Raw genomic sequence first — 24447 nt, 5'->3', positions numbered from 1 at the left:
CAGCAGTGCTAGGACGCAGGATTAGAAGAAAGTTGGCCAACATCTTCTATAACTTTGCCCAGAATACATCAGTCCTGAGTGAAAAGGATCAGGCACATTTTTCTCTTAATGCACTTGACTTTGCACATATAGAAATAGTACCTGTAATGCTTTTCATACCACAGCAGAAAGAGAGTTAGCTTATTTTTCCCCCAGCCTGGAGGTCAAACTACTGACATATTACAAGGATGACTGTAAAACATCTGAAATTACACAATGATGAGCTCCCTAAAGTAGCAAAACCAGAGAGTATAATGAATTGATTTTTCTTTTTTTTTTTTACACTCATCTGGAATATCACACCACCATTTTGACTGTGGAAAAGAGAATACTGGCATTTTCTTTCTTCAATTCAATCAGCATTATCCTATTAGGTTAATACTAAACCTATTTAGGACGAAGAGGGTACAGACTGTCCAAGGAATAATAAAGGATTGCTTTGTGGGGAGGAAATGGTTACTATACCCAGGAGACTGGCTCTTGCCCCCTCAGGTAAAACCTGTTCTTTTTAGTAACCCTCCTGGATGCTGGCTTGTCCCAAATTGCCTGTGTACGAAAAGCTCTGGGGCTGAACCCGGGATCTCTCTGTGCTTGGTAATCAACTTCTCTCCATCCCCACTTTCACAGTCTGGGGATGTGAAGGCAGCTGAACATTCCTGGCAGACCGGAAACCAGGCAGAGTTATTGAACGTGTTCCCTTTCTAGTTCCTGATGTCAATATCCAAGTCTTTTGCAGCATCCTTCCCTGTTACCACAGTATCTGCGGCTGCTCTGCCAAATGCACTACTTTCCTCCGGGGAGATTCTGATGGCTCTCTTGCATTTTCCGTCGATGCAGGTAGAAGGAGGATGCTTTAGCAACCTCGAAGCCCCAGGGGGCGAAGGGCTAGTTTGCATTCAAAGGAAGCGAGGGCGTGTGTCAAAAACAGGAAGACACAGGGTTTATCAGTTTCACCACAGCCCTGGTAGGTTTGTTAAAACACAGATTGCTGGGCTCCAATTTCTGAGGATCTGATTCAATAAGGTCTGGGTTGGACCCTAAGAATCTGCATTTCTAAATTCCCAGGTCGTGCTGATGCTGCCCATCTGGATACTGCTCTTAGATGACCACTGATACAGAAGATGTTTTGGAAGAGTTGGGCTTTTTTTTTCCTACCAACCTATTTCCATTTTGAAGTTGCTGGAGTTTGACCACATAACCTCTGATTTTTACTAACACTGTTAGCTCTAAGAAAATCTACTTAAAAATTGGTTTCCCAGGGGAAAAAAAAAAAAAAAGCTAACTAAAAGCAATGGCAAATTGCAAAATGTGGGTGGGTACACAGACTAATGGATCAAGTTTTATTCAAAAGGTTGGTGTATATTAGATTTTCTCCCCTACAACCCAGGAAAAGAACTGCACTTTATTAATACAGAATAATCACATATTTACCTGCTCATGAGACTATCAACTCACTTTTTAATATAAAGAACATAATTATCACTGAAAAACAAAAATGTAGCAAAAACATTATTTTTTTAAGCATGGGTAGTTTTCCTCTGGAAAATTGATATATAGACATCTACAGATATATATAAAACAGCGATTTAAAATTACCCCCTCATACATTTTAAACTGAATCCAATGTAGTCCCCACCATTTTGGAAACGGGAGGTGGTCCCTAAAGGAATTCCCACGGAAGTGTATTTTCACAACGTACTGATTAAAACAGTGCAGTTGTTTCCCCGTATTTATAACAAGCATTTCAACATAAGCTAAACAATTCTAAAGTGAATGAAGTTGCTTACCTTTGAGCCTCGCTCATTAAAAATAATTTCAACATCTAAGATTTTACCAAATTGCTGCAAAGAAATAGAAATATTTTATAAGCAAGAAGAGAAACACACTGAATCATATTATGCGCATGGGTAATTGTGCCCCAAGTCAGAATTTGTTTTCTCTTTTAATGTCAAGGATATACATTTTATGTTGTTCTTTCATTAAACGATGCACTTGAACCAAGAGAAAATACAACCGCATGTATTATTTCCAAATTATGGCATATCCCACCATATAAGCTATCAGAATAGGGGCCCAGTACCAAGTATGTAACCGAGAGGTTAATTCTACTTTTCTTTCTTGATATGTGAGTGATTGCCTTCCCAGGCACTGAGCAGCAAAGATTAAAAACAGCTAGTATATACAAGGGCTCTTCTAGGGTACGTCACTAGCCACTGGGCAAAGTCCGCTTGGTAAAGTGGGATTTTGATAGTAAAATATCCGACTAGAATGGGATGTTGAGGATTTTGGACCTTGGCTCTGCAAAAGCCAGGAGCAGCCAGGCCATACAAGAGAAGTAAAGATAAAAGGAAGATCCACTACACAGACACCCATCACAAGCAAGAAACCAGCACAGTTGTGGTCTATCCTCAGGCTGAAATGTACTTCTTTCAAGATGATTCTCCTTGTTGTTAAACAAACAGATTTTAGACAATTAGCGTGAATAGGCTTTATAAAAAGTGGAAGAAACTCAACATATTCAAATCTAGAAACAAAGTTTCAGATGACAAATACATTAGGTAGCCTGATAAAATACAGATGCTTAGTTAAATTTAAATGTCAGATTTTTCAGGATAAGTGTACCCCACACAATACTTGGGACATACTTAAACTTAATAAAATATTTGTTATCTGAAATTAAAATTTCTGATATTGTGTCTTGTATTTTGTAACTTACTATGACTAGTAACAGACTACCCTAGTAGTCCTAGTGACACACGCACATCAGTCTGTAATTCACACTTAAAAAATGGGAACATGGACCCCGCTCCAAAAGCATTTGATAATTCAAAATCCTTTTCCCTGATGCTGGAATCCTTTCTGTTTTCTTAGATCGCATGAAGTCGAATGGGCATTTTTTGAGTGTGGTCTGTTCTACATGAGTACAGGTGGGAGACAGTAGCGCAAAAGTGTGTGACAAGGCCCGGGGGAAAATCAGATAGAAATTTTACCCTGACGCAGAATGAGAGCAAATGCCTGTTTCAGTGATTAAAAAACAAACAGAACAACATAAAGTAAAATTTCCTTCCTCTTTTTCCCTGATTTTGAGCCTTCCTATTGTTCCATTTGCTTTTGCAGCCTGAATTTTTATTACATCTTTTATAACCCTAGGAGATTCTGTATTCTGTCTCTCTCCACTGGGTGGAAAGCCTTAAGCAGCCTTTGTGTAGCAGAGGATGGAGCCATGGGGAGGGAGGGGCAGGAGAGAAAGGGAACAATTAGATACAGAGAATTAGGGGCAGCTTGACTGACCCATGTGCACCACTCACAGAATACTGGGAGGCCCGGAGAGTAAGTGTCAAGAAGGTCTTACTGAGATTCAAAAAAAAAAAAAAAAAAAAAAAGAAACAAAAATTTGGAATATACAGAGGCTATCCTCTGCAATGTACAAATAAATCTACATTACTCAGAAAGACAGAAAAACATATGTATGCTCCAGTCGAATATAAATAGCTCAAAATCTTGAAATGAGAGTAGTTTTGACTATGAGAAAAAGAAACCCAAAGCTATGTCATCTTGGGTCACAGAAATGTGCCCATCCCTCAGGATATGTACCCATCCAGTAGATTACAGACTTGAATTCTTCTTGTGGAGCAGAAGTGCTTCTCTACTTCAGAGAGAAGTAGAAGGATAGGAAGAAATCAAGAAGAGAAGGCTCAACCAGGAGAGAAGATGGAAGGTCTACATCTCTAGCATGCCGTATGGAAATACCAAGAAACAAGCAGCTAACTCACCCTGTAATTTGTGGACACTAAACTATTCTTTTGGTCAAGAGAAGATTCTTCTACTGCATTTTCCGTGCCCTTGATTTGGGCAGAGAAAATCGTTAAAAATAGAAGATAATTTTCAGATTTGGGAAATGCAGGATTTGCCATTGAAAGGTGAAGTGAATTTCATAGTTAAAAAGTCCTCCAGCTTTGTGAACTCCTCAGAAGCCATAATTCTGATATAACCTCCTTAGAATATTCAGTCCAGACAGATGCTATCATATTTATTTCAGGCCTAAGAGGCTGGAAGCACACATATTTATGGATAGAGAAGCTTGAAAAGGACTTCCTCTAAAACCACGAAGCAAATGTCATCCATGGAACATTCTCTAAGCAGTCAACACAAAAACACTTCCTTTAAAGTAAGATCTGGTTGAGACAGAACCAATGAAAAGGTAATCTTCACATGTGTCATTCCCTGAATGGAACAATGGCACCATATGCCCTGAAACGGCCCCCAGTGTTTGCCTCTTTGGCAGTTGCCACTGGGTGGAAGATCCTCAAAGCCAGTGAAACAAGCCATAAGAAGAATGCTGATGTAAGCCCCCTTCCTAAGGCAGTTGTGTACTATATTTATAGTATCAACAGTTTAATTGGGAAGTTTGGTACTAATGATGTAAACACAGCTGGCACAGTTTCAATTTAAACAGACACAACTCATTCGCAGACATAACTAGGATTTGTTTGCTCAACACCGACATTCAGCCGCGTTCAACAACATCTCAGGATCCAGGCGAGGTGTTTCAATAGCTGTGTCAAGGATAAAATCCAGGAGCTTACAGGCACACACTTGGGCAAATAGGTACCACCCATTTTTTGATATTCTCAGATCAAATAATATTTCTCTGAAAACCTCTGAAAAGTGTTCAATGGATACAGTATAAAACATGAAAGTAAAGCTTAGTTCAAAGAGTGTGCATGGAGGCTAAGAAAAGGCATCATCCCAGTTTTCTTAGGGTCGGCTTCATGTTTTGGATGCAGAATAGGAGGCAACATGCCATGTCCGAAAACATCTCTATTTTGTTATACATCAAAGGTGATCGTGAAAGCTTCTTTTCTTCTCTAATGAAAACTTCTTTTGCATGTTCTGAAAGTCATGTAATCTGTGTCTGGTGACAATAGAGAATTCAGTGGATCATATTCATGCCCCAAAGGCCTGTATTTTGATAACGAAAGCAACGCTGTGCCCTTGACAAGGCAGTGGTAAAATCTGAAGCCAGTACTCACTGAATAGCTGTTTCTGAAGACAATTCTAGAATGAAATGCCTTGTATCAGAGGCCTGGATCTATAATCACCACCTCTCTCACACCGCAAATGCTTACTATTAAATATTAAGTTAAATTGAGCTTTTTATTCAAGAGCAAGACATTGTGATTAATTTGGTGGAAATCCATACATTGCTTTCATGGGTTCATTGAAAATTCAAACGGAAAGGAAACGCATGCTCTGACATGATCAAGAAGTAGGTAGCTGGGGCCAGAACCAAGGCCCCTGATAATATAAGATCCCATTCACTCACACGCCAACTGGTGTTTTAAAAAGATTGGGTTCTGCTTTGGATGTTGTGGCCACATCATGTTTTGACCAAGGAAAGTTCCATCTAAAAAAGAAAAAAAAACCCAGGAAATCTAAGATGACCTGGATGATTTAATGCCAAACACTGGAACAAATTTATCCAAAAGAGAAGGAAGTAAAGAATATAAAGCAAGGGGCTTCCCTGGTGGCGCAGTGGTGGAGAGTCCACCTGCCGATGCAGGGGACACGGGTTCGTGCCCCGGTCCGGGAAGATCCCACATGCCGCAGAGCGGCTGGGCCCGTGAACCATGGCCGCTGAGCCTGCGCGTCCGGAGCCTGTGCTCCACAACGGGAGAGGCCACAACAGTGAGAGGCCCGCATACCGCAAAAAAAAAAAAAAAAAATATATATATATATATATAAAGTGAATTGTGAAAGAAGGGAAACCAGGATTCTGACAAAGAGACACTAAAGCCACACATTAAAAATAAAATGTTGAGGCACCTGCGGTAACCATTAGGCCTGCAGGGGTTGCGAGCTTCACGGCTGAATTATTCATGGTTACAGAAGTTGTTCTAAACACTGCCACTGAAAAAGGAGGCTGTTTTTCCATTGGGTTTTGGTTTTGGTTTGAAATCCCCATGGCCATACTGAACAAAAGAGACCAAGAAGAAAAACGCAAAAATCTTTGTGAGGGTTTTTCTCTGCCATCTCACAACTTGTAGCCCCTGCCAGAGTGAAGGGACCAGGGCAAAACAGCAACAAAAGGAGAGATGACATCTCCTGTCTCAATGACTTGGAAAACACCTGACTGGGATTAAAATGTGATTTCTTAGAGTCACTATGAACCGAAAGAGGAAACCACGTTTAATTCTCTCAACTGGAGTGGAGGAACCGATCAGAATGTTTACAGATGCCTTTTCACGTGATTCACGCCACTAAGTGTATCACGTAACCACACGAGTTTGCCGCCACCCAGGTTTGGCCAGGAAGGATACATTTTTTGCAGTATTAAAATTCCATGGCTTCAGAATGGTGGTTGTAAACCAAGGAGGTCTCAGAGTTATTGCAGAGTCCAGGAATCCGTAGGTCCCCGATGATTTTTATGGACAAAACCCATGAAAAAATCTTGCATACTTTAAAAATTGGACAGAGAGGCAGTTTGTGATGAACTGAATTAATTTCAGAATTACCGAATGCTGCATTTTCTGAATAGATAGATAGATTCTAAGTGTAGCTATCATCTTGTCAAATCCACATCTTGTCAGTTGCTTGAAAATTTTGACTTACAAAAAGTAGCTCTGAAACTAGTAGATTTTGATCAAGGTTTGACAACCGGTAGCACGATCCATCTTTTGGCAAGACTTTGCTCTATGCCACCTGTTCTACCCCGATAAGAATAGAGAGGCTCAGATATTCACACAAGCAGGATCTCTTCTTCGGAGTCTAGCTGTGAATATTTTGAATACCTTAGCAGTGTAGCCCTCTGGTAACTTTCAAGATAACAAAGAAGACAAGCGAGGACAGAGCATCCTCAGGGGTGGGAGTTAGGGTGTGTTGCAATGAGTGACACCAGAGAAGAGCACAGGATGGTCATTAAGAGGACCAAATTCAAAGCCAGCATCCCAGTGACACTTGATGAATTAAGACACATTGAAGAACAAGACAACTTCTGAACCTGACGTGGCAAAAGGGATCTAATTCTTCTGGCTGTTGATCATTCAAACCTGGTCTCACTGCTTTACACACACTTAACCTTGGCTTTAACTTTGAATGTTCTGCACTTTTCAAAGTCATCTTTGACCTGAAAGTGCCCGAGGGTATCTCTGCTCTGCAAGAGTTAGAGGGCTCAACTCAAGGTTATTACCAAATGAGAGAGATAAAAGAGCAGAAGTTGACCTTTTCCACTGAAATGTCAGGATTCAAGCCTGGGTATCTTAAATATGAGGACGCTTCTTTGCTTTTGTGTCAGATGCACACTTGATAAACATCATGCATGTTAAAGAAAGTGTTCATGCTAACCCCTCCATTGTGGAGTGACGACACAGAGCTCGCCTTTTCACATGGGGAAGGAGATCTAGTTGGCTCAGAGCTAGGCATTAAAGTTGAGCCTCTTCTTATTCCTTTTGTAATATCTGCATCCATCCAAAAAGCTTTTAGAAGGGGAATCTCTAGGCCACCAACCTCTACTCTAAGTCATATGTTAAGGACGTAGTTTTGTTCATTGAATCCACAGACATTTCCCACCAATGCTGGGCTGTCATAGACAAACAGACTGACTGCATTTGCAAAAATGAATACTATCCAAGTCCTGTCGTAGCTTTGTCCTTTGATGGAACACTGAGTCCAAAGAAATGGCAAACTCATCCCTTCCCAAGGAGGATGGTGCAAATATCGTCCAGAAAAAGAATCAGGGTCACAATGTCCCATGAGCAAGCAACCCTATCATTTCTTTTCTCTGGGTTGGTGGTAGCTTCTGCCCTGCTCTGTGTTCCACCGTGGTGCCTGGGCAAGGCTGTCATTTGTGGCATATGACATCACAATCAAAATCTCTGAATCCTCACCACGGATTCTGGGAGAACGTACATTGCAGGATGCATGTCAGACTCAGAAATCTGTAGTGGTTTTGTTTTGTTTCAGTGAAGCTTTATGCAGAACTAATTATTCTCAACTTCCTCTGAAATCTAGATGCTCAGTGCCTGGGAAAGAGTAAGGTCTGCAGAAATATGTCATGAGTCACTCTTCCTAATAATTTGGCAATTGCAGTAGCAAGAAAAACCAAGGTGGATCATCATGGTTATTTTAGTCATGACATGGGGTCCTGGGCCACTCGATGGGGGATCATCAATGGGCTTGTTGCAACCATGTGTTATCTGGGAGCCCATTTTCCATTTGACATTCAAATTGCTAATTAGAAGAAGTACCATTGGTCCAAGTGGAAAGCTGGTGAACATATGCAAAGAAATTCATACTAAAATCATAGAGATCCTGGCCCCAAGATACCCACAGACTAGGATCTAAAATGCCTTTTTTTCCCCAGCCATGTAAACACCTCACCTTCGTATTATGAATACCAAGAACTTACATGAGGAGGGAAGGGCTCTGGGGATCCCAGAGCGGGCACTGCAGAGGAGAAAGGCAGTACTTACGCCAAACATTTGTCGGAGGTCGGGATCCCGGAACCTGAAGGGGATGTTGGAGACATGCAGCCTCTTGGGCTGGGACTTGTTTTCCGTATTTTCGGAAGGTTGTGTCTGGGGCTGACCATCCGTGGGCGCCGCATCATCTGTCTGCTAAAAGAACAAGAGGAAAGCAAAGAGGCTCTGAGTGGACCCGAATGTTCTTTCCAGTGTGCTTTTGCTTCCCCTAAATGGTAGGAAAATGCCAGAACAAAGGAATAAGGACAGGAAGAAACTGCTGAGTCATTCATTCATTCATCCAACAAATATTTATTGAACATCCACTGAGCGCCCATTACGGATCCAGGATTCAGCAGCAAGCAAAACAACAAAGATCGTTACTGTCATGGATCCTAATTCACACAGGGGAAGATAGACAATAAACTCATTAAGGAAATACAGAGCTGGCAGAAGGAGATAAGCACTATGGGGATAAAGCAAGGGGAGGGGCTTGCTGGTACTGGGGTGCAGCGAGTTCTAATAGATAATTAGAGAAAACCTCATCTAGAAAAGGAGAATACTCATTAAATTAAAGGTATCCCTTCATCGAGGCTGTTCAAAAATCTGAAAATACGCCTGCATAATTGTTGAGGCCATACAGGTAAAAATATTAGTAAATCTCCTAAAACATTTGAAGAGGCTGTTTGGTGTTCTGAAGTCCAAGTAACCATCTGCCAGACTTAAATTTTATTTTTTACGGTTTTCATTTTTCATTTCTTGATTGTGAAGGCCTGTGCTGTTCATTATGGTTGACCCCATGTGGCTCTTAAAGTGAAATGGACTAAGATTAAGTAAAATGGGAAATCCAGTGCCTTCCTTGCACTAGCCACATTCAGCATGCTCAGTAGCCACACGTGGCTGGTGGCTTCCATGTCAGACAATGCAGATATAGAACATCTATATCTAGCAAGTTCTGTTGGCCTAAGTTGGTGTAGACAATGTTACATTATTAGCATAACTCATTACTCTGCCTCGCACTCTACCCCATCCCCCAAGTAAAAGCCTGGATAGTATGATATTACATTGACACCCCTATACAGGCAGGAACGAGGAGAAAAGCCACTTTAACATTTGAGTTAATCATATAGGCCATTCCCATACTCTCAGTTCTAGAGTTTTAACATTTCAGAGACGCTTCATTTCTAGATACTTTCTCTGCAATTAGCATGTACTGCCTCTAGGTGGCAGTAGATGCCACCTACATCAGATAACCGGCTTCGTAAAACCCATGCAAGGAGCCCATCAAATTTACCAGCAAGGGATTGTCCCCACCTACTTATAAGCAATTTAGAAGCATTTACCTGGGACAAAACTATCAATGCAGGCAGCTAGGTGTAAAATAATAAAGACAATCTTACCAACTAACATATGTATATATAAAGCCAAAATAACATAGGCATAATTAGTGACTTTCTCGTCAACCCTTGTATTTACTGACAGATTTCACTGGCAACTCCTTCCTAACACACCCTAAATTGTATCTGGAAGTCAAGACCTTCTGGTGGTTGCCATACTGCTCTTCCAAGCTCCTTTGGTATTCAAAACCTACCAGCTAACTTTCTTCAACTTTCAAGGGCCCCATCATGAAGATAATGTACCTGGTCATTTTGCCAACGCTGTTGGATTGAATAAAGAGGATGGTGATCGTTTTCTAATCTGGAAAATGAGCAATAACAATGGCACACACCTTATAAGGTTCTGTGACGACTGAACACGGTAACACATGATGCCGACTTGGTAGAGTTCTCGGCACACAATACAGTCAATAAATGGGAGGTAAGGCAATTTTTAGACTGGCGGTGATTTTTACAAAAATGTCAAAGGACATGTGCAAAAAGCCTTTCAGGAAACATGAAGGAAAGGTTCTCATACGCTTATTAAACACATCTTTCCTGAGCAACTACTATCCCCTGGACACTTAAGTTCGTCCTCCAAAGCATATGCAGTCCCCAGTTTAGTGGAAGTGAAAGAGGTAGAAAAAGACAATTGTAATACAGACTATTGAGAGCAGGGGTCAGAATGAATCACAGGGGGCTGAGTAAACTTAAATCAGGGACACACCACAGGCGTGCCGATTCTGAAGGTTACATTTTCACTGGGAGATGTTTAAGAGAAAAGGTAAAGGGGACCAAAACTGTACCAGCAGAGGACAAAGCATGTGGCAGGATGCAGAGAGGTGAATTGTGTTCTGGATTTGGGGGAATACATGTGGACCTTTGTGTCACTAGTTGGTGGGCGTGTGTATGAAGGAAGGGCGGGAGAATACACTGTAGAGGGAGGCAGGGGTTGGACCATGAAGAACCCTGGGTGCAGCCCAAGAGGATACATTTCATCCTAAAAACTAGGAGGAGACACTTAAGGATCATAGCAGGGGTGTGACATGGGCAGTGCGAGACACAAGCTGAGCCATGGGAGATGAATGATAAATGTCTCTTTCCTGGCTGGCTGACTCACCAATTGAATGGGTGAATGCATTATGAGTATATGAAGAAATGAATGAATGAAGGAGTGAACCATCAGCTTTGCCACCTTCAGGTGGCAGTTGAAGAACAATATTGTAACACTGAGACCCAGAGCAGGGACTGTATTTTCTCTGCTGGTAATATGAAGTCTGGCGACATACCCATGAGATAGATAGAAATGACTTTGCATCATGAGACTGTCACTTTCACATGGGTCAGGGGTCTTAACTACCCCAACGAAAGACTTCTCTAAGTTTGCAGAAGCAGCAGCTCAGCCCCCATGCTTTCAAGCCCACTTTTTCCCTCTTGTTAGAAGTTGCTGTTTAAATGCAAATTAAAACCAGCTCCTTCTCCTCCCAAGAAGGAAACTTAGATTTGGATTTGTGTATATCTGCTGGATATTTCAGCTTAATAAACCTAATTAGGAATTACAGAGATTATGATTAAACATATTAAATGATTAATAGCATTATGCTGCTCATGTGAAAATGAAAATTAATCATCTTTAGTCAAACAGGACTTTGGAGAAATCTTTGCATTGTTTCCTTTGATAAAAACATACACCGCTCAATTAATCATTGTGTAGCGTGTGCAAATATACAAATGCTCAGAAAGGGTTGTGTCGGAATACCTGTGTGTTAAAAGTAATTTCAAAGATAACACGGAAGAAGAAAAACTCAACCAAAAATACTTCAGACATCATAGGGGAATGGAAAGGAAAGGGAAGAGGAGGAATGTCAGGATCCAGAGGTTGAAAAAGAAAAATAGAAAAAATAACCTTTTAGATTGAGCGTGCCTGCTTCTGTGGTGTGATGTAACACAAGATGGGGCTTTGATGAGGACCAAATGTAGTAGGAGGTGAACAAAAAAAGCTACGACAGAGCCTCAGTCACGCTAGGAGTCAGAGCTACAGGAATGACCCTTACTGACCCACATCTTGAGTATTTCAGGCTGTGAGATTTCCTTTTTGTTGGGAACTTTCAGAGAAAACATATTCAGAACATATTCAGTGTTTTATATCCCTCTATTAGTTTCCTAAGAAATTACCAAAACCCTGGTGACTTAAAGCAAGAGAAATTGATTCTCTCCCAGTTGTAAGGGCCAGAAATGCACAATAAAGGTGCCATTGGGGCCACGCTCCAGCTGGAGGCTTCCAGGGGAAATCCTTCCTTGTTCTTCCAGCTGCTGGTGCCTCTTGGCTCAGCGGAGCTGCATTGCTCCAATCTCTCGTCTTCGTTTGGCCTTCTTCCCTCTGCATGTCTGAGACTCATCTCCCTCTGCCTTTTTCTTCTTACAAGGACATTAGTCATTGGATTTAGAGCTCACCCTAAATTGAGTATGATCTGGTCTTGAAATCCTTAACTTAATTACATCTGCAAAGACCTTTTTTTTTCCAAATAAGGTCACATTCCCAGGTTTACGAAGATCAGAACATAGACATATTTTTTGAAGGCCATCATTCAACTCACCAAGACCCCTGCTAAGCAAACATACCGGAAATGCATGGAGAATGAGTAATTGTTATCAAGGGTTATCAAGGTGTGGTTGTACTTTTTACCAGCTCTGGTGGCATGGGGCTCTCAAAAGGGTTGGCCTCAACCCAGGTTCAGAAGAAGGGAGAATGTCCCTACTAGAGGTGCCCCCAGGCTCTCATCCATCACACTGGCCACTCTGATGAGTTCCCTGAAACGAGAAGAGACTTGAGTCTTCCCTTCAAACGCAGGGGCTCCAAGACCCCCTTTCTGCACCTGCTTCTGGATGCACTGACACGCTTCGACCGGGCTGAGGAGCGTTCCTTCAGCCTCCAGAAAGGCCACCAGCACTTGCAAGAGGAAGACCTGCCTGCAGGTTCTCTGAACAGATGGATAAGCATCCCTGAGAACTCCGCTGAAGCTTATGGCAAAAGCGTAGGGCACAATGTCTAAAGACAAAAATAATGTGAAAAAGCTGCACAACTTACTAAAAGAATGAAACATCTAGAATGTGTCTTTCTGAAAGGCAGTGTCTACCTGGTTTGCAATTACATTCCCCAAGGCTTATGCATGTCAAAGCTTAGTGGGAATTAATCGTTGAAAGAAGAACTCTTGATTTATCCATGTCTGATGTTTTTCTTTTGAAAGTCATTTTGCCTCTAAAGTGGGAACCAACTGAATTAGAAATGTGCCTCGTAAACCCCATTTGGAAGATCAGAAGGTGGAACATAAAAACGAAGCAAATTCATACTGGTCCACTCGCTCAGAGATTGAAGGAAATTGAGACAAGTAAGGATGTGAGAGCCGTGAGCAGAATGGCCAGGGCACCATCCGTCTCAGAACCCTCCCATCCAGACCCTCACCCTGGTCTAGGAGATACAGCCCTAACCTCCTTGCTTCCTACCGCTCCCCTGTCTTGTTCACGGGCCTCTTTGCTCTCCCTTCAACATACTCAACACACGCCTCCTTAGTCTTTGCACCTGTTTGTTAGTCCCTTTGCCTGGGTATTTCTCTCCCCAGATGCCTGTGTAGCTTGCACCCTCTTGCCAGTCAGGTCTCTGCCCAGATATCACTGATCGGAGAAGTCTTCCCTGGCCCCATCATCTAAAACAGCCACAACACAGAAAACTAAAAATAGAATTACCATATGATCCAACAGTCCCACTCCTGGGCATATACCCAGACAAAACTCTAATTCAAAAAGATACATGCACGTCTATGTTCATAGCAGCACTATTCACCATAGCCAAGACATGGAAACAACCTAAATGTCCATCAATAGATGAACAGATAAAGAAGATGTGGTATATATATATATACACACACACAAAATGGAATACTACTCAGCCATAAAAAAGAATGAAATAATACTATCTGCAGCAACATGGATGGAAATAGAGATTATCATACTAAGTGAAGTTAGTCAGAAAGAGAAAGACAAATACCATATGATATCACTTATATATGGAATATAAAATATGACCCAAAGGAACTTATCTGTGAAACAGAAACAGACTCACGGACATGGAGAACAGACTTGTGATTGCCAAGGGGAAGGGGGTTGGGGGAGGGATGAAGTGTGAGTTTGGGATTAGCAGATGCAAACCATTATATATAGAATGGATAAACAACAAGGTCCCACTGTATAGCACAGGGAACTATATTCAATATCCTGTGATAAACCATAATGGAAAAGAATATGAAAAATAATGTATATATATGTATAACTGAATCACTTTACTGTATAGCAGAAATTAACACACTGTGGATCAACTACAATAAAACATTTATAAATAAATAAATAAAACAGCTGCATCAGCCTCTCCTCCCTTCATGCCTATAGATTTGTTTTTTCACAGCACACCTCACTTCTTACCTTTATATTATATGTTTCTGTTAATTTCTATAGTCTGTCTTCTCCACCAGAATGCACAGTCCATGAGAGTAGAGACCGTAGAACTTCTATTCACTTTTTATCCCTAACCTCCTAGAACAGAGTTTCTCAATAACAGGAATGTTGTCACTTGGGGCTGTTTAATCCTTTGATGTGGTGATCACCCCGTGCACCATAAGAGGGTCAGTAGCATCCCAGGCCTCCACCCACTTGAGTTGAGACAGCTGAAAATATCTTCTGGGGTTCAAATGTCCCAGGGGGAGCAAAACTGCATGAATTGAAACCGTTGACCTAGCACAGGTGGTAAATTCTCAGTAAATATCTGTAACATAAATGAATAGGCCTGGTTTTGCCATGAGGGAGCTGCATGAATGCTAACTTCATGTCTCTGGGTCTTAGTTTGCATGTGCATAAAAAAACAAATGTATATCTGTCCTGGATCCTTTAGAGTGGGGTCATGAATTCAAAGTCCCATGAATAAACAGGGGATCATTACCATCCTTACTATGAAAAGGATTAATAACCATCAGCTTTTGCTCTTTATTTCTCAGGCCCACAGCTGCCGACGACTCTGCGTTGCAGAGTCCTCACCTCGCAGGAAAGGTTGCAGGACCCTATGTGGATGCAATGTCCATTAACCTCAAGAGGTGGATGTCCAGGTAGCTCTTGGCAAGAGGTTCCCAAATAAGCTCATTAGAACAGCAAAGCCAGCTTCTGCTCTGGCCCAGTTCGAAGGCCCTGTTAGGAGGCAGGATGAGTGCCACAGAATTTTTCCTAATAAACAAACTCCCCAGATATTGGCGCAGGTTATAAATGTTAAGAAAACACCACCAGCACTTTAATCTCCTGAAGATCACTTAGTGCTTCCGCAAAAACCTTAATAAAGAACCGTGGGGCTCCCTCTGCTATAATCTTTCCTAATTCAATGAATAGCTCTGAGTAACCTAAGGCTAATCCTGGTGAAATTGGATTTTGATATCGACCAATCCAGGGATGACTGCTGAAGAGAATACGCATGGCTGTGCAGAAGTCTGCGCCTTTCAGATCCTGGCCCCGCCCCACGGTCCGTCTCCTCTCTCTAGGCCCACATACGCTCTGCTGAGTTCACCTGTGCACCATATTTTGGGGATGACCAGGCTGTAGAATCACAGGCCAAGGGCTTTTGCAGCTGGATAGCTCTGAGTTCAAACTCTGTTCCATCATTTACTAGTCCAGCTCCTTAAATTCTTCTGAGGCTCAGTTTCCTCGGCTGCAAGTAGGGATAAAAGAGTTGCCTGTAGTCCCAGGTCACTGGAAGTAACGTAGGTGACCATGACAAGGATGCATAAGTAAAATGTGGCAAAGTTGTCAGCAGAAATTTGAATTCAGAGAGAACGGAGAGATTTGGAAGCACAGCATGGAGTGTGTGTATGGGGGAGGGGAGACAATGATGATAAATAAACAGGAACTGTACCAAAGTATACTTGATGAAGGGAAGCAGAGGATGCCACTCCCAAACATGCCTTTTTGGCACAAGGATTATTGGGGGATGATTACTTCTGAGAAACAGCAGGCATAGGAGAAGCTATGAATACAGAGTAGAAGTTACCCTTCTTGTAAGAGACGTTTACATTTATACAGGAACTCTCCATTTGTAAGGGTGTCTCCCTCTAGGTGCAGGGAAGAGACGGTAACTAAATCTCTAGAAACTCTTAGCAATGGGAAGGTGACAACTGAAATCTGCATCACAACCACGCCCTCGTTTACTGAGTTTTTCCTCATAACCCCCCAGACTGGCTCCCATTCCCAACATCTCCTTTTGTCTGAAGCTAGAGATATTATTTAAGGTGGTGGCTTGGACCATTTGGGGGCATTGCTCAGGTTCCCTGGGTCTCTCCTACGTGCACAGGAGGTGTACATGACATTATTATTATTAAACTTCTCTTTCTTTTTCTCCTGTGAATCTTTCATGGTCGGGGGGTCTCAGCCAAGAACCTAGAGGGGTAAAAGTAAAATTATTTTTCCTGCCCTACGTGACAAAAATTAAACCGCGTATGCTCACAACACAGAGCTAATTCAAGGACGGTGATCAAGCACTTTAGGGCAGGCCTGCCCAACAAAATAAAACAGGAGCCACATATGTAATTTAAAAATTTCCAGAAGCCATTTGTCAAAAAAGTAAAAAGAAACACGTGACGTTAATTTTAAGAACATATTTGTTTAACCCCCTGAATAAAAATATGACTTCATTACATAAACAATGTAAGTGATATTTTACATTTTTTAACTCAATCTTCTAAATCTTGTGTATAATTTGTACTTAAGCTCATCATCTCAATATGGACACTAACTTTTCATTGGAAATGCCTGAGCTGTATTTAGGCTTTGAAAGATTGATGGTTGACTATTCAAGACTCTCAAAACATACCTAAATGGATTCAAATCACTGAATCAAGTATCAGTGTCTGCATTAAATTACAGTTGAATCAAAATAAAGATTCAGTTCCACGGTCATACCACCCACATTTCAAGGGCTCAAGGGATACCCACGGCTGGCAGAGTAAGGGCCCCTTAGAAGCGTTAATATCCTAATCCCTAGAACCTGTGACTATGTTACTGTATATGACAAAGGGGAATGAAGGCTACAGATGGATTTAACGTTGCTAATCAGCTGACCTTAAAACAGGGAAATGATGCTGGATTATCTAGTGGGCCCAGGGTTACCTACAAGGGTCTTAAAAGTGGAAGCAGGAAGCAGAACAGCCAGCGACAAGGACTCCACCCACCATCACTGGCTTTGAAGTTGGAGGAAGCAGGTCATGAGCCGGAGAATGAGGGCGACCTCCAGGAGTCAGAAAATGAAAGGAAAGGGACCCTATCCAGAGCCTACAGAAAACAATGTAATCCTGAAGACACCTTGCTTTTAGCCTGGTGAGACCCATGCCAGACTTCTGACCCCAAACTGTAAGATAAATACATTTTTGTTGTTTAAATCACTGAGCCTGTGGTACTTTGTTAGGGCAGCAACAGAAAGATAATGCATCCCCTACTTAAAAAGCATAGCTACAGAACACTTCCATCATTGCAAGGAGTTCTACTGGACAACACTGCTTTAGAGCAATGGTGTCTTGGGAGATGGGAGTGGAAATGGGTTTAAAAGGGAGGAAAGTAGGAAAAGAAAGAGAAAGAAAATGTCTTCTTAGGGCACTGGTGATGGGATGCTTCAAAAGGAGGAATGTGATAATTTGAGAGTCAACTCTCCGTGGCTGTGTTTTAAATAAAAATATTTTTAAAGCATGAAATAAATTTGGGGTAATAATAGCTTCCTCATGTGGTACTGCAATAATTAAATATGCACCACATATATAGGGGTATGTTTCCCCCTGCAGCTGGTCCTACCAATGGCAGCTGTAACGTTTGTTGCTATCATTATCATTATTATTATTGTTACTGGGGATATATCTCTTCACTCTGTAGATAAATGTCTCTTAACTTATTTCTGTGTTCTTAGACACACTAGGGTTTTATGAAAGCTATGGACCTACTAGACACACTAAGGGTTTTATGAAAGCTATGGACCTACCAGACACACTAAGGGTTTTAGGAAAGCTATGGACCTACTACCTGGGGGGAAAACGCACATACACCTGAACTTTGCATACAATTTCAGAAGTTCACAAACACCCCGAAGGATAAAGTTGACTTCCGTGGACCCTGGGTAAGGACCACTACTGTGTAAGGGCATTCACTTCCCCTCTATCCTGAGTTGAGACATTGGATGCTGAGACCACCACCCACGGGTCACTTATAAGCTAAGTGTGGACCTGGCTAAAGGGTCTGAGATAGAGCATTGAAAACAGAACTGTGCTGAGATCCTACTGTGAGTTGGGTATCTTTCTAGATGTTTTTCGTACCTTATCCCACCGAATCATCATAAGGCCATGAGGCTCAGAGAGGTTAAGTGACCTGTCCAAAGTCGCACAGCTAGGAGATGGCAGAGCCAGAATTAAACCTAGGATATCTAATTTCATATCCTGGACTCTTTTGCCCCCTCCCCACCACGGCCTCTCAAGGTCGAGGTGAAGATGCTTTGGAAAGTCCAAAGACAGCCAATTCCTAGAAAGCAACTGCAAGGCACTCGTACAGAGGAATAAAGATTCAATGAAGTTCTAACTGTTTGAGCTTTAGGTCTGGGCTGGAACCAGAGAGATAAACTCTGTGAACAGGGCCTTATCACAACCAACCAACCCAAAAGCAGACAAAACCAGTCTGCTTCAGATGCCTCCTCTGAGCGCCTAGACATCTTGTGTTCCTCTCTGTTCAGCCTTTATTAACCACAGCTTTTTAAAAAAAATCAGTTTACTTATCTCTCTGTCTTAACAGAATATTAACATCCCAAAGACAAACACTATATCAAATGCATTTTTGAAGCCCTTTACCACATCACATAGTAGGTACTTAGCAAATCTTTATTGCCTCATTCCAGGAAACCTCTCTGGGTCCAGCTTCTTTCTCCATGAGCATCTCCCACTCCGCCAGGAAGGTATCGAAATCCAACACCCAAGACTCAACACTAAGGCAGTACGATCCCCTCCCCAACCCTGCCCCACTTCCCAGTCAGCCTACTGAATATTCAGCATCTTCCCTCTGTACAGGCCTGCTCCCCTCCACGCACAAAGCTCTTAACAGTGATAAATAAAAAATGTACTTTTGAATAGCCAGGTGCTTCTCCCTCCTCCACCAGTCAAGTTATTTCTCAGAGAGAAAAGCTTCTGAGTGTCTTCAAGGCATTATTTAAGTTGACAATATTATGTGAGCGATGGTTGAGTACCCACTGCGATGTACTTGGGACCGAGTTGATTTGTGTAACGAACACTTGCCCTGTCTCTTGTTGCAGCCTGAATAGCAGTCTTGATTTAGCCAGGACTGTCGGGCGCCAAGTGAATTTACAGGATCCACAGTCCCTCTCTCTCAATCTGCAGAGAAGAGCAGGGGCAGAGCATGGACTGGCATAATTCAATACATTGTACTATAAGCTCCGAAAATAATATCACGGAGCTCTGCAATATACCTATTTCATTTGATTTGTAAACTTGATAAAAAAGCAATTGAGAAAAATTCAGGGGGAAAATATATATGTTCTAAGCAAAAATGTAACTATATTGAATGTGTACAAAGGACCAAAGAAAGGAGTGGGGAGGGGAGAAAATCATGCATACTAAATCAACTTCCTACCCTTGCATTAGACAATATTGCACATTCTCCATTTAAAACGAAGCAAGATAGTGCAAAGTGATTTTCCATTAAAAATAATAATCATGGTAAGCAATGTGAATTTAAACCCACATCTTGGGTTCTCTCGCACTCCCACTTCAAAATGGGGCTTGTGCAGATTCACTCAGCTTCCTGCTTTTTCATTTTAGCTCCGTAGGCAAACAAGTTAATCACACAGCTTTGGATGGAGTTAATGCCTCCTTCTTAACGCGGCTGGGCTGATTCCACAGCTAGGTGACATAGATTTAAGAAATACATAGAATTTCTCTCAACACAAACAAATTCAACGCTCTGCCGGAATGATAAAATTCCTCGGACAGGAGAAGGGCTGGAGGACAGAGACGGGATGACTCCAAATTCTTTGGCTACTTTTTTTAGTCTTTGAAAGAATAGGATGAGCACGCAAGAGCCAAGCATTGAACACATCTGTAAAGGAGATGACCTGCCAAGGTGTCTGTATTAGTCAGCACCAGCTGCTGTAACAAAATATCACAGACTGGGTGGCTAAACCCACAGACATTTACTGCTCATGCTTCTGAAGGCTAGGAAGTCCATGATCAAGGTGCCAGTGTGTTCGGTTTCTAGTGAGAGCTCTCTTTCTGGGTTCTCACCTTCTGGCTGTGTCCCCACATGGTTGGGGGGGTGGGGAATGACCTCTCAATTCCTCTTCTAAGGATACTTATCTGATCATGAGGATCCCACCCTCATGATCTCATCTAACCCTAATTACTTCCCAAAGCCCCTGTGTCCAAATACCATCACACTGGGGGTTAGGGTTCGAACATATGAATTTGGGGGGTCGGGGGGGACCCAATTCAGTCCACAGCAGAGTTTGCAGAGCCTGCAAACACCTAGGAATAAGGAAAGGTGTTTTGTCCTAAAGAGGGACAGGGGTTTCGTGGGGATTGAAACTAGATGTTCTCTTATCCAATCACTCAAAATGTATTTATTGAGCATCTATTCTATTTAAGTCCCTGGGGATACAGCAGGTAGCACTGGGGATTGGTGTTGCCTCTCAGAGAGCGGAACAATATGACTATGAAAAGTGCTTTTTCTCTATTTCTCCATGTTCAAACTTTTGGATTTTACTTCCAGGAATAAAGAGTTGAAAATAACTACTACTACTACTAACAATCAATATTTATATGCTCTGAAACCAAACTATCTGGGTTGGAATTCCATCTCTCCCACATCCTAGCTGTGTGTCCTTGAGCAAGTTACTTAACCTCCCTGAGCCTCATTTCCTTCATCTAGAAAATAGGAATATTATTAGCACCTAACCCCAAATGAGTCAATACCTGGAAGTGCTTTTCCAGGCCTGTAATTATTACGGTGGTCAACACCTAGAACAGTGCCTGACAGCTGGTAGCATTTAATAAAGGTTGGTTAAATGGTTAGCACTCTGTTAAGCTCACTGCATCGCCTGATGACTCAGAGAGGAAGATTCTACTATTTGTCCCCATTTTACGATCAAGGAACTGAGGTTCAGAGAGCTAAGGGCTTCTTCGGGATGCTCAGTCAGTACACAGCAGGCAGAGTGGCAGGATGGTTGGGAGAATTTCCTGGGTCAAATCCCTTAATGATATCTGAAGACCACATGACAGCTTTCTGGCCATCTGGTGATTAAAAACTCAGCCCAGTTCCTTTTCAAGGTTCGAAAGTCCATGAGATGCACACTCTCTTCCTACTGCTGCAGACCTGTCCTGACGGACCTGCAGTAGCAGGGGGTGTTTCCTGCCTTTCCACCCCTTCCATTCCAGTACTTGGCAGGCCGTGTGAGGAGGTCCACCTCTGGGACACTCTTCTTCCCCTATTAGGTCTTGTCGTTTCGGGCAGGGGGTTGGGAGAGAGGATGGAGGAGGCAGAGGACATTCATTGAAATAAGATGCTTCCTGGTGGTGAGGCACAAGTGCCCCACTCTGCTCTCTCATTCTGCTGGAGCTCGTGTGCCCCTGGTGGCTTTGTTGCGTGTGGCAGAGCCCGAGGTGTCAGCACGCTTGGGTTACTTGGGGCAGTGATCAGCCACCCCCATCATCCTCCACTGCTGCCCAGTGTCCTGTCTTTAAGGTCAGTACTCAATGCTCTCGACTCCCCTTGTAAACGGGGGTACCTGCCTTCAGCACTGGGTTTCCTGGACAGCCTCAGAACTCCTGCCCTGTCCTCTGAACTTCACGCTCTTCCAAGAGCCAGGGGAAGCACAGGGAGGGCCCTGCCGCATTCTCCGTGACAGTTCTTTCCCATCCTGCTGTTTCCAACTAAGCCAGCAAGCCTCCACCTTTATAAATCCCCAGATAAGAAGCAGGCACGAGTCTCTGTTAATGACATCCTGGGCCCGACTAATTTAAGGAACGTGTCAAGTTCTCCCAGGAACTGTGCCACCTTCTCCTGCTTTGATGGCACCATTAAGATGAGACTCCTTCCCCAGCCCAGCAAGCATCCAGCCTGGAAGAGAGAGCGACACCCCACCCTCCCTGCCCAGGAGCGACTCTCCTACAGCTTTCCCCTCATCCCAGCTGAGCCCCCTGGTGGTCTTTAATCCACTGTCTCACTCAGAAATCAAGTCCAACTTAACCATCAATTTAAAAAGAAGAAATGTTGATATTTTGTAATGAATCCTTAAATCCTCAAAGATTTTTTTCCTCCTAATGTGTTATGTCACTCAGGATTTAATTTAACCAAATGACAGATCTATACATGGTGCTCATTTTCCAGACCTAAGGAAACTGCTGAAAGCACAGTTTGGCTGCAGAAAATTGGTGATGAATTTAAGACAGAACTGATCTCTGCTAAAATCCCTGGATTTTCCTTACTAATTACTTTTCTTTGTATAAATGCTTGAAACAAAGAAACAAGCAGTCCGAGGGTTTTGTTCTAGGACAGAACTGGGGTTTCCCCAGTGTACACTGAGACATGTGTAGATATCATTCTTTGTGAAAATTCACCTGTCTATTCACAGACATTCTGACAGTCAAAGAATCTTGTCTCATAAAGAACATGATTTCCTCAAACGGACACAATTCAGGTTACTTCTGAGTTCCAAATCCTATTCGTCAGTAGGCGAATTTCTCCTGCACTGGTAGATGGGGAGGGGTCTAAATATATGTTAGGAAATAGAAATACTAAGAAGTATACTATGAAAATAGAAATGCCTGCATCTCCCTTCTAGTTTGCTCTTTACCTAGATGGACAGCAAACTTTTTCTTAAAGGTCCATATAGTAAATAGTTTGATGTTGAGGGCCATTCAGCCTCTGCTGCACATGAAAGCAGCCATAGGCAATATGAAGAAAGAGAAAGATCCACTGGTCCTGGGGTCATCTCTCCTCTAATTATGTCATTCATGGCTCTAATGAGAAGAGGGTGAGGCTTGGAGAGATAAGATTTGGGAGGTGGATGAGATGCTGTGTGACCTGGGGCAAGTCACTCACCTTCTCAGAGTCTCAATGTCTTCATTTGTGAAAGAGGAAGGACAATACCCACTCCCTCATGGGTCAGACAGAAACAAATGGGATTATGCCCCAGAAAGGGCCTCGACTATTTCAAGGTGTTGTGTATCTGTGATCAACGATTTCCATTTTTCTGGGTTACTCTATGGAAAAAGCAAGATTTTCTCACACTGCAGACAAAAACATGGAAACCAATGGGGCATCTAGACTTTTAGTCATTGGAGGTCCTTCAATTCAGGACACTTGGATTCAAGCCCAACTTTTGTCAGTTTCTCACTATGTCAGGTTTCTAGGATGAAATTTATTGCACCTGAATAAATGAAGGCACTGAATTTGGTGGGCTTCCTGGTACATAACAATTTTAAAATTCAAGGGTCTGAGACTCAGGGAGGGTGGGTGGGGTCCCTGGGGTGTTGGGGGCAGGGGGGTTGTTCTTGGTCACCCTTAGCAAAACGCAGGGTTTGTGATCTGAAAGGTGGACAGGCTTGCCTATAGTTGGAGAGGTAGTGATGCATGGACTCCATCAGTCTATCTCCAAGCCTAGCCTTCACACCACACTGAAGTGACCTGGGGAAGCTTGTTGAAAATGCAGATTTCTGGGCCCTGCCCCACGACGAATCATTCCTAATTCTGGACTCAAGATGAATCATTTTAAATAATCCTCACGGGTGACTCAGAGGTATCCTAACATCTTGACAGCCACTGTTTTATATCCTAGGGAGGCAACAATGTGAGTTTTTGCGTCTGAACTAAGAAACCAAATGGGACTGGAGCTCCAATTCCCAGTTATCCGACCTTGGACATGTTACTTTGCCCCTCTATACCTTACCTCCCGTGAATCCATTCATCCAAAGAATATCCATGGACTACCTTCAATGTGACTGGGGAAGAACCAAAGGACAGGGGAGGATTAAAACCATACAGGCACAGCACTTACCAACAACTTAAGGCTTTTTTTTGGTTTTATACATTCATTTATTTATTTATTTTTGGCCGCGTTGGGTCTTCGTTGCTGCGAGCGGGCTTTCTCTAGTTGGTGGTGAGCGAGGGTTACTCTTCATTGTGGTATGTGGGCTTCTCGTTGCTGTGGCTTCTCTTGCTGCAGAGCACAGGCTCTAGGCACATGGGCTTCAGCAGTTGCGGCACGTGGGCTCAGTAGTTGTGGCTCGCAGGCTCTAGAGCACAGGCTCAGTAGTTGTGGCGCACTGGCTTAGTGGCTCTGCAGCATGTGGGATCTTCCTGGACCAGGGCTCAAACCCGTGTACCCTGCACTGGCAGGCAGATTCTTAACCGCTGCGCCACCAGGGAAGTCCCGTTAAGGCATTTTGTGAGCACTCAGTAAACTTTAGTCACAGAAATCCAGTCTTCAACTACCCTCCTGA

General features: G+C 42.7%; 1 protein-coding gene across 14 annotated transcripts in view; it reads right to left on the bottom strand.

Annotated features, from left to right (window-relative positions):
* Nucleotides 1-24447, bottom strand: part of RBFOX1 (RNA binding fox-1 homolog 1) — a 1483287-nt gene that overhangs the window by 122411 nt on the left and 1336429 nt on the right. For 12 of the 14 annotated variants that reach the window (XM_060031707.2, XM_060031700.2, XM_060031708.2 and 9 more), the window contains 2 exons: nucleotides 8511-8654; nucleotides 1827-1880 (listed from right to left, as the gene is read on the bottom strand). In XM_060031707.2, coding sequence (XP_059887690.1) covers nucleotides 1827-1880; nucleotides 8511-8654 — 198 coding nt within the window. The remainder of the gene's footprint in view (nucleotides 1-1826; nucleotides 1881-8510; nucleotides 8655-24447) is intronic. The other 2 variants (XM_060031701.2, XM_060031714.2) reach the window with 1 other exon arrangement.

The sequence above is a fragment of the Delphinus delphis genome, chromosome 15, assembly GCF_949987515.2.
Source record: "Delphinus delphis chromosome 15, mDelDel1.2, whole genome shotgun sequence".
Taxonomy (NCBI): domain Eukaryota; kingdom Metazoa; phylum Chordata; class Mammalia; order Artiodactyla; family Delphinidae; genus Delphinus; species Delphinus delphis.
The sequence above is the reverse complement of the archived record's forward strand: the minus strand, read 5'-3'. Positions and strand labels throughout refer to the sequence as shown.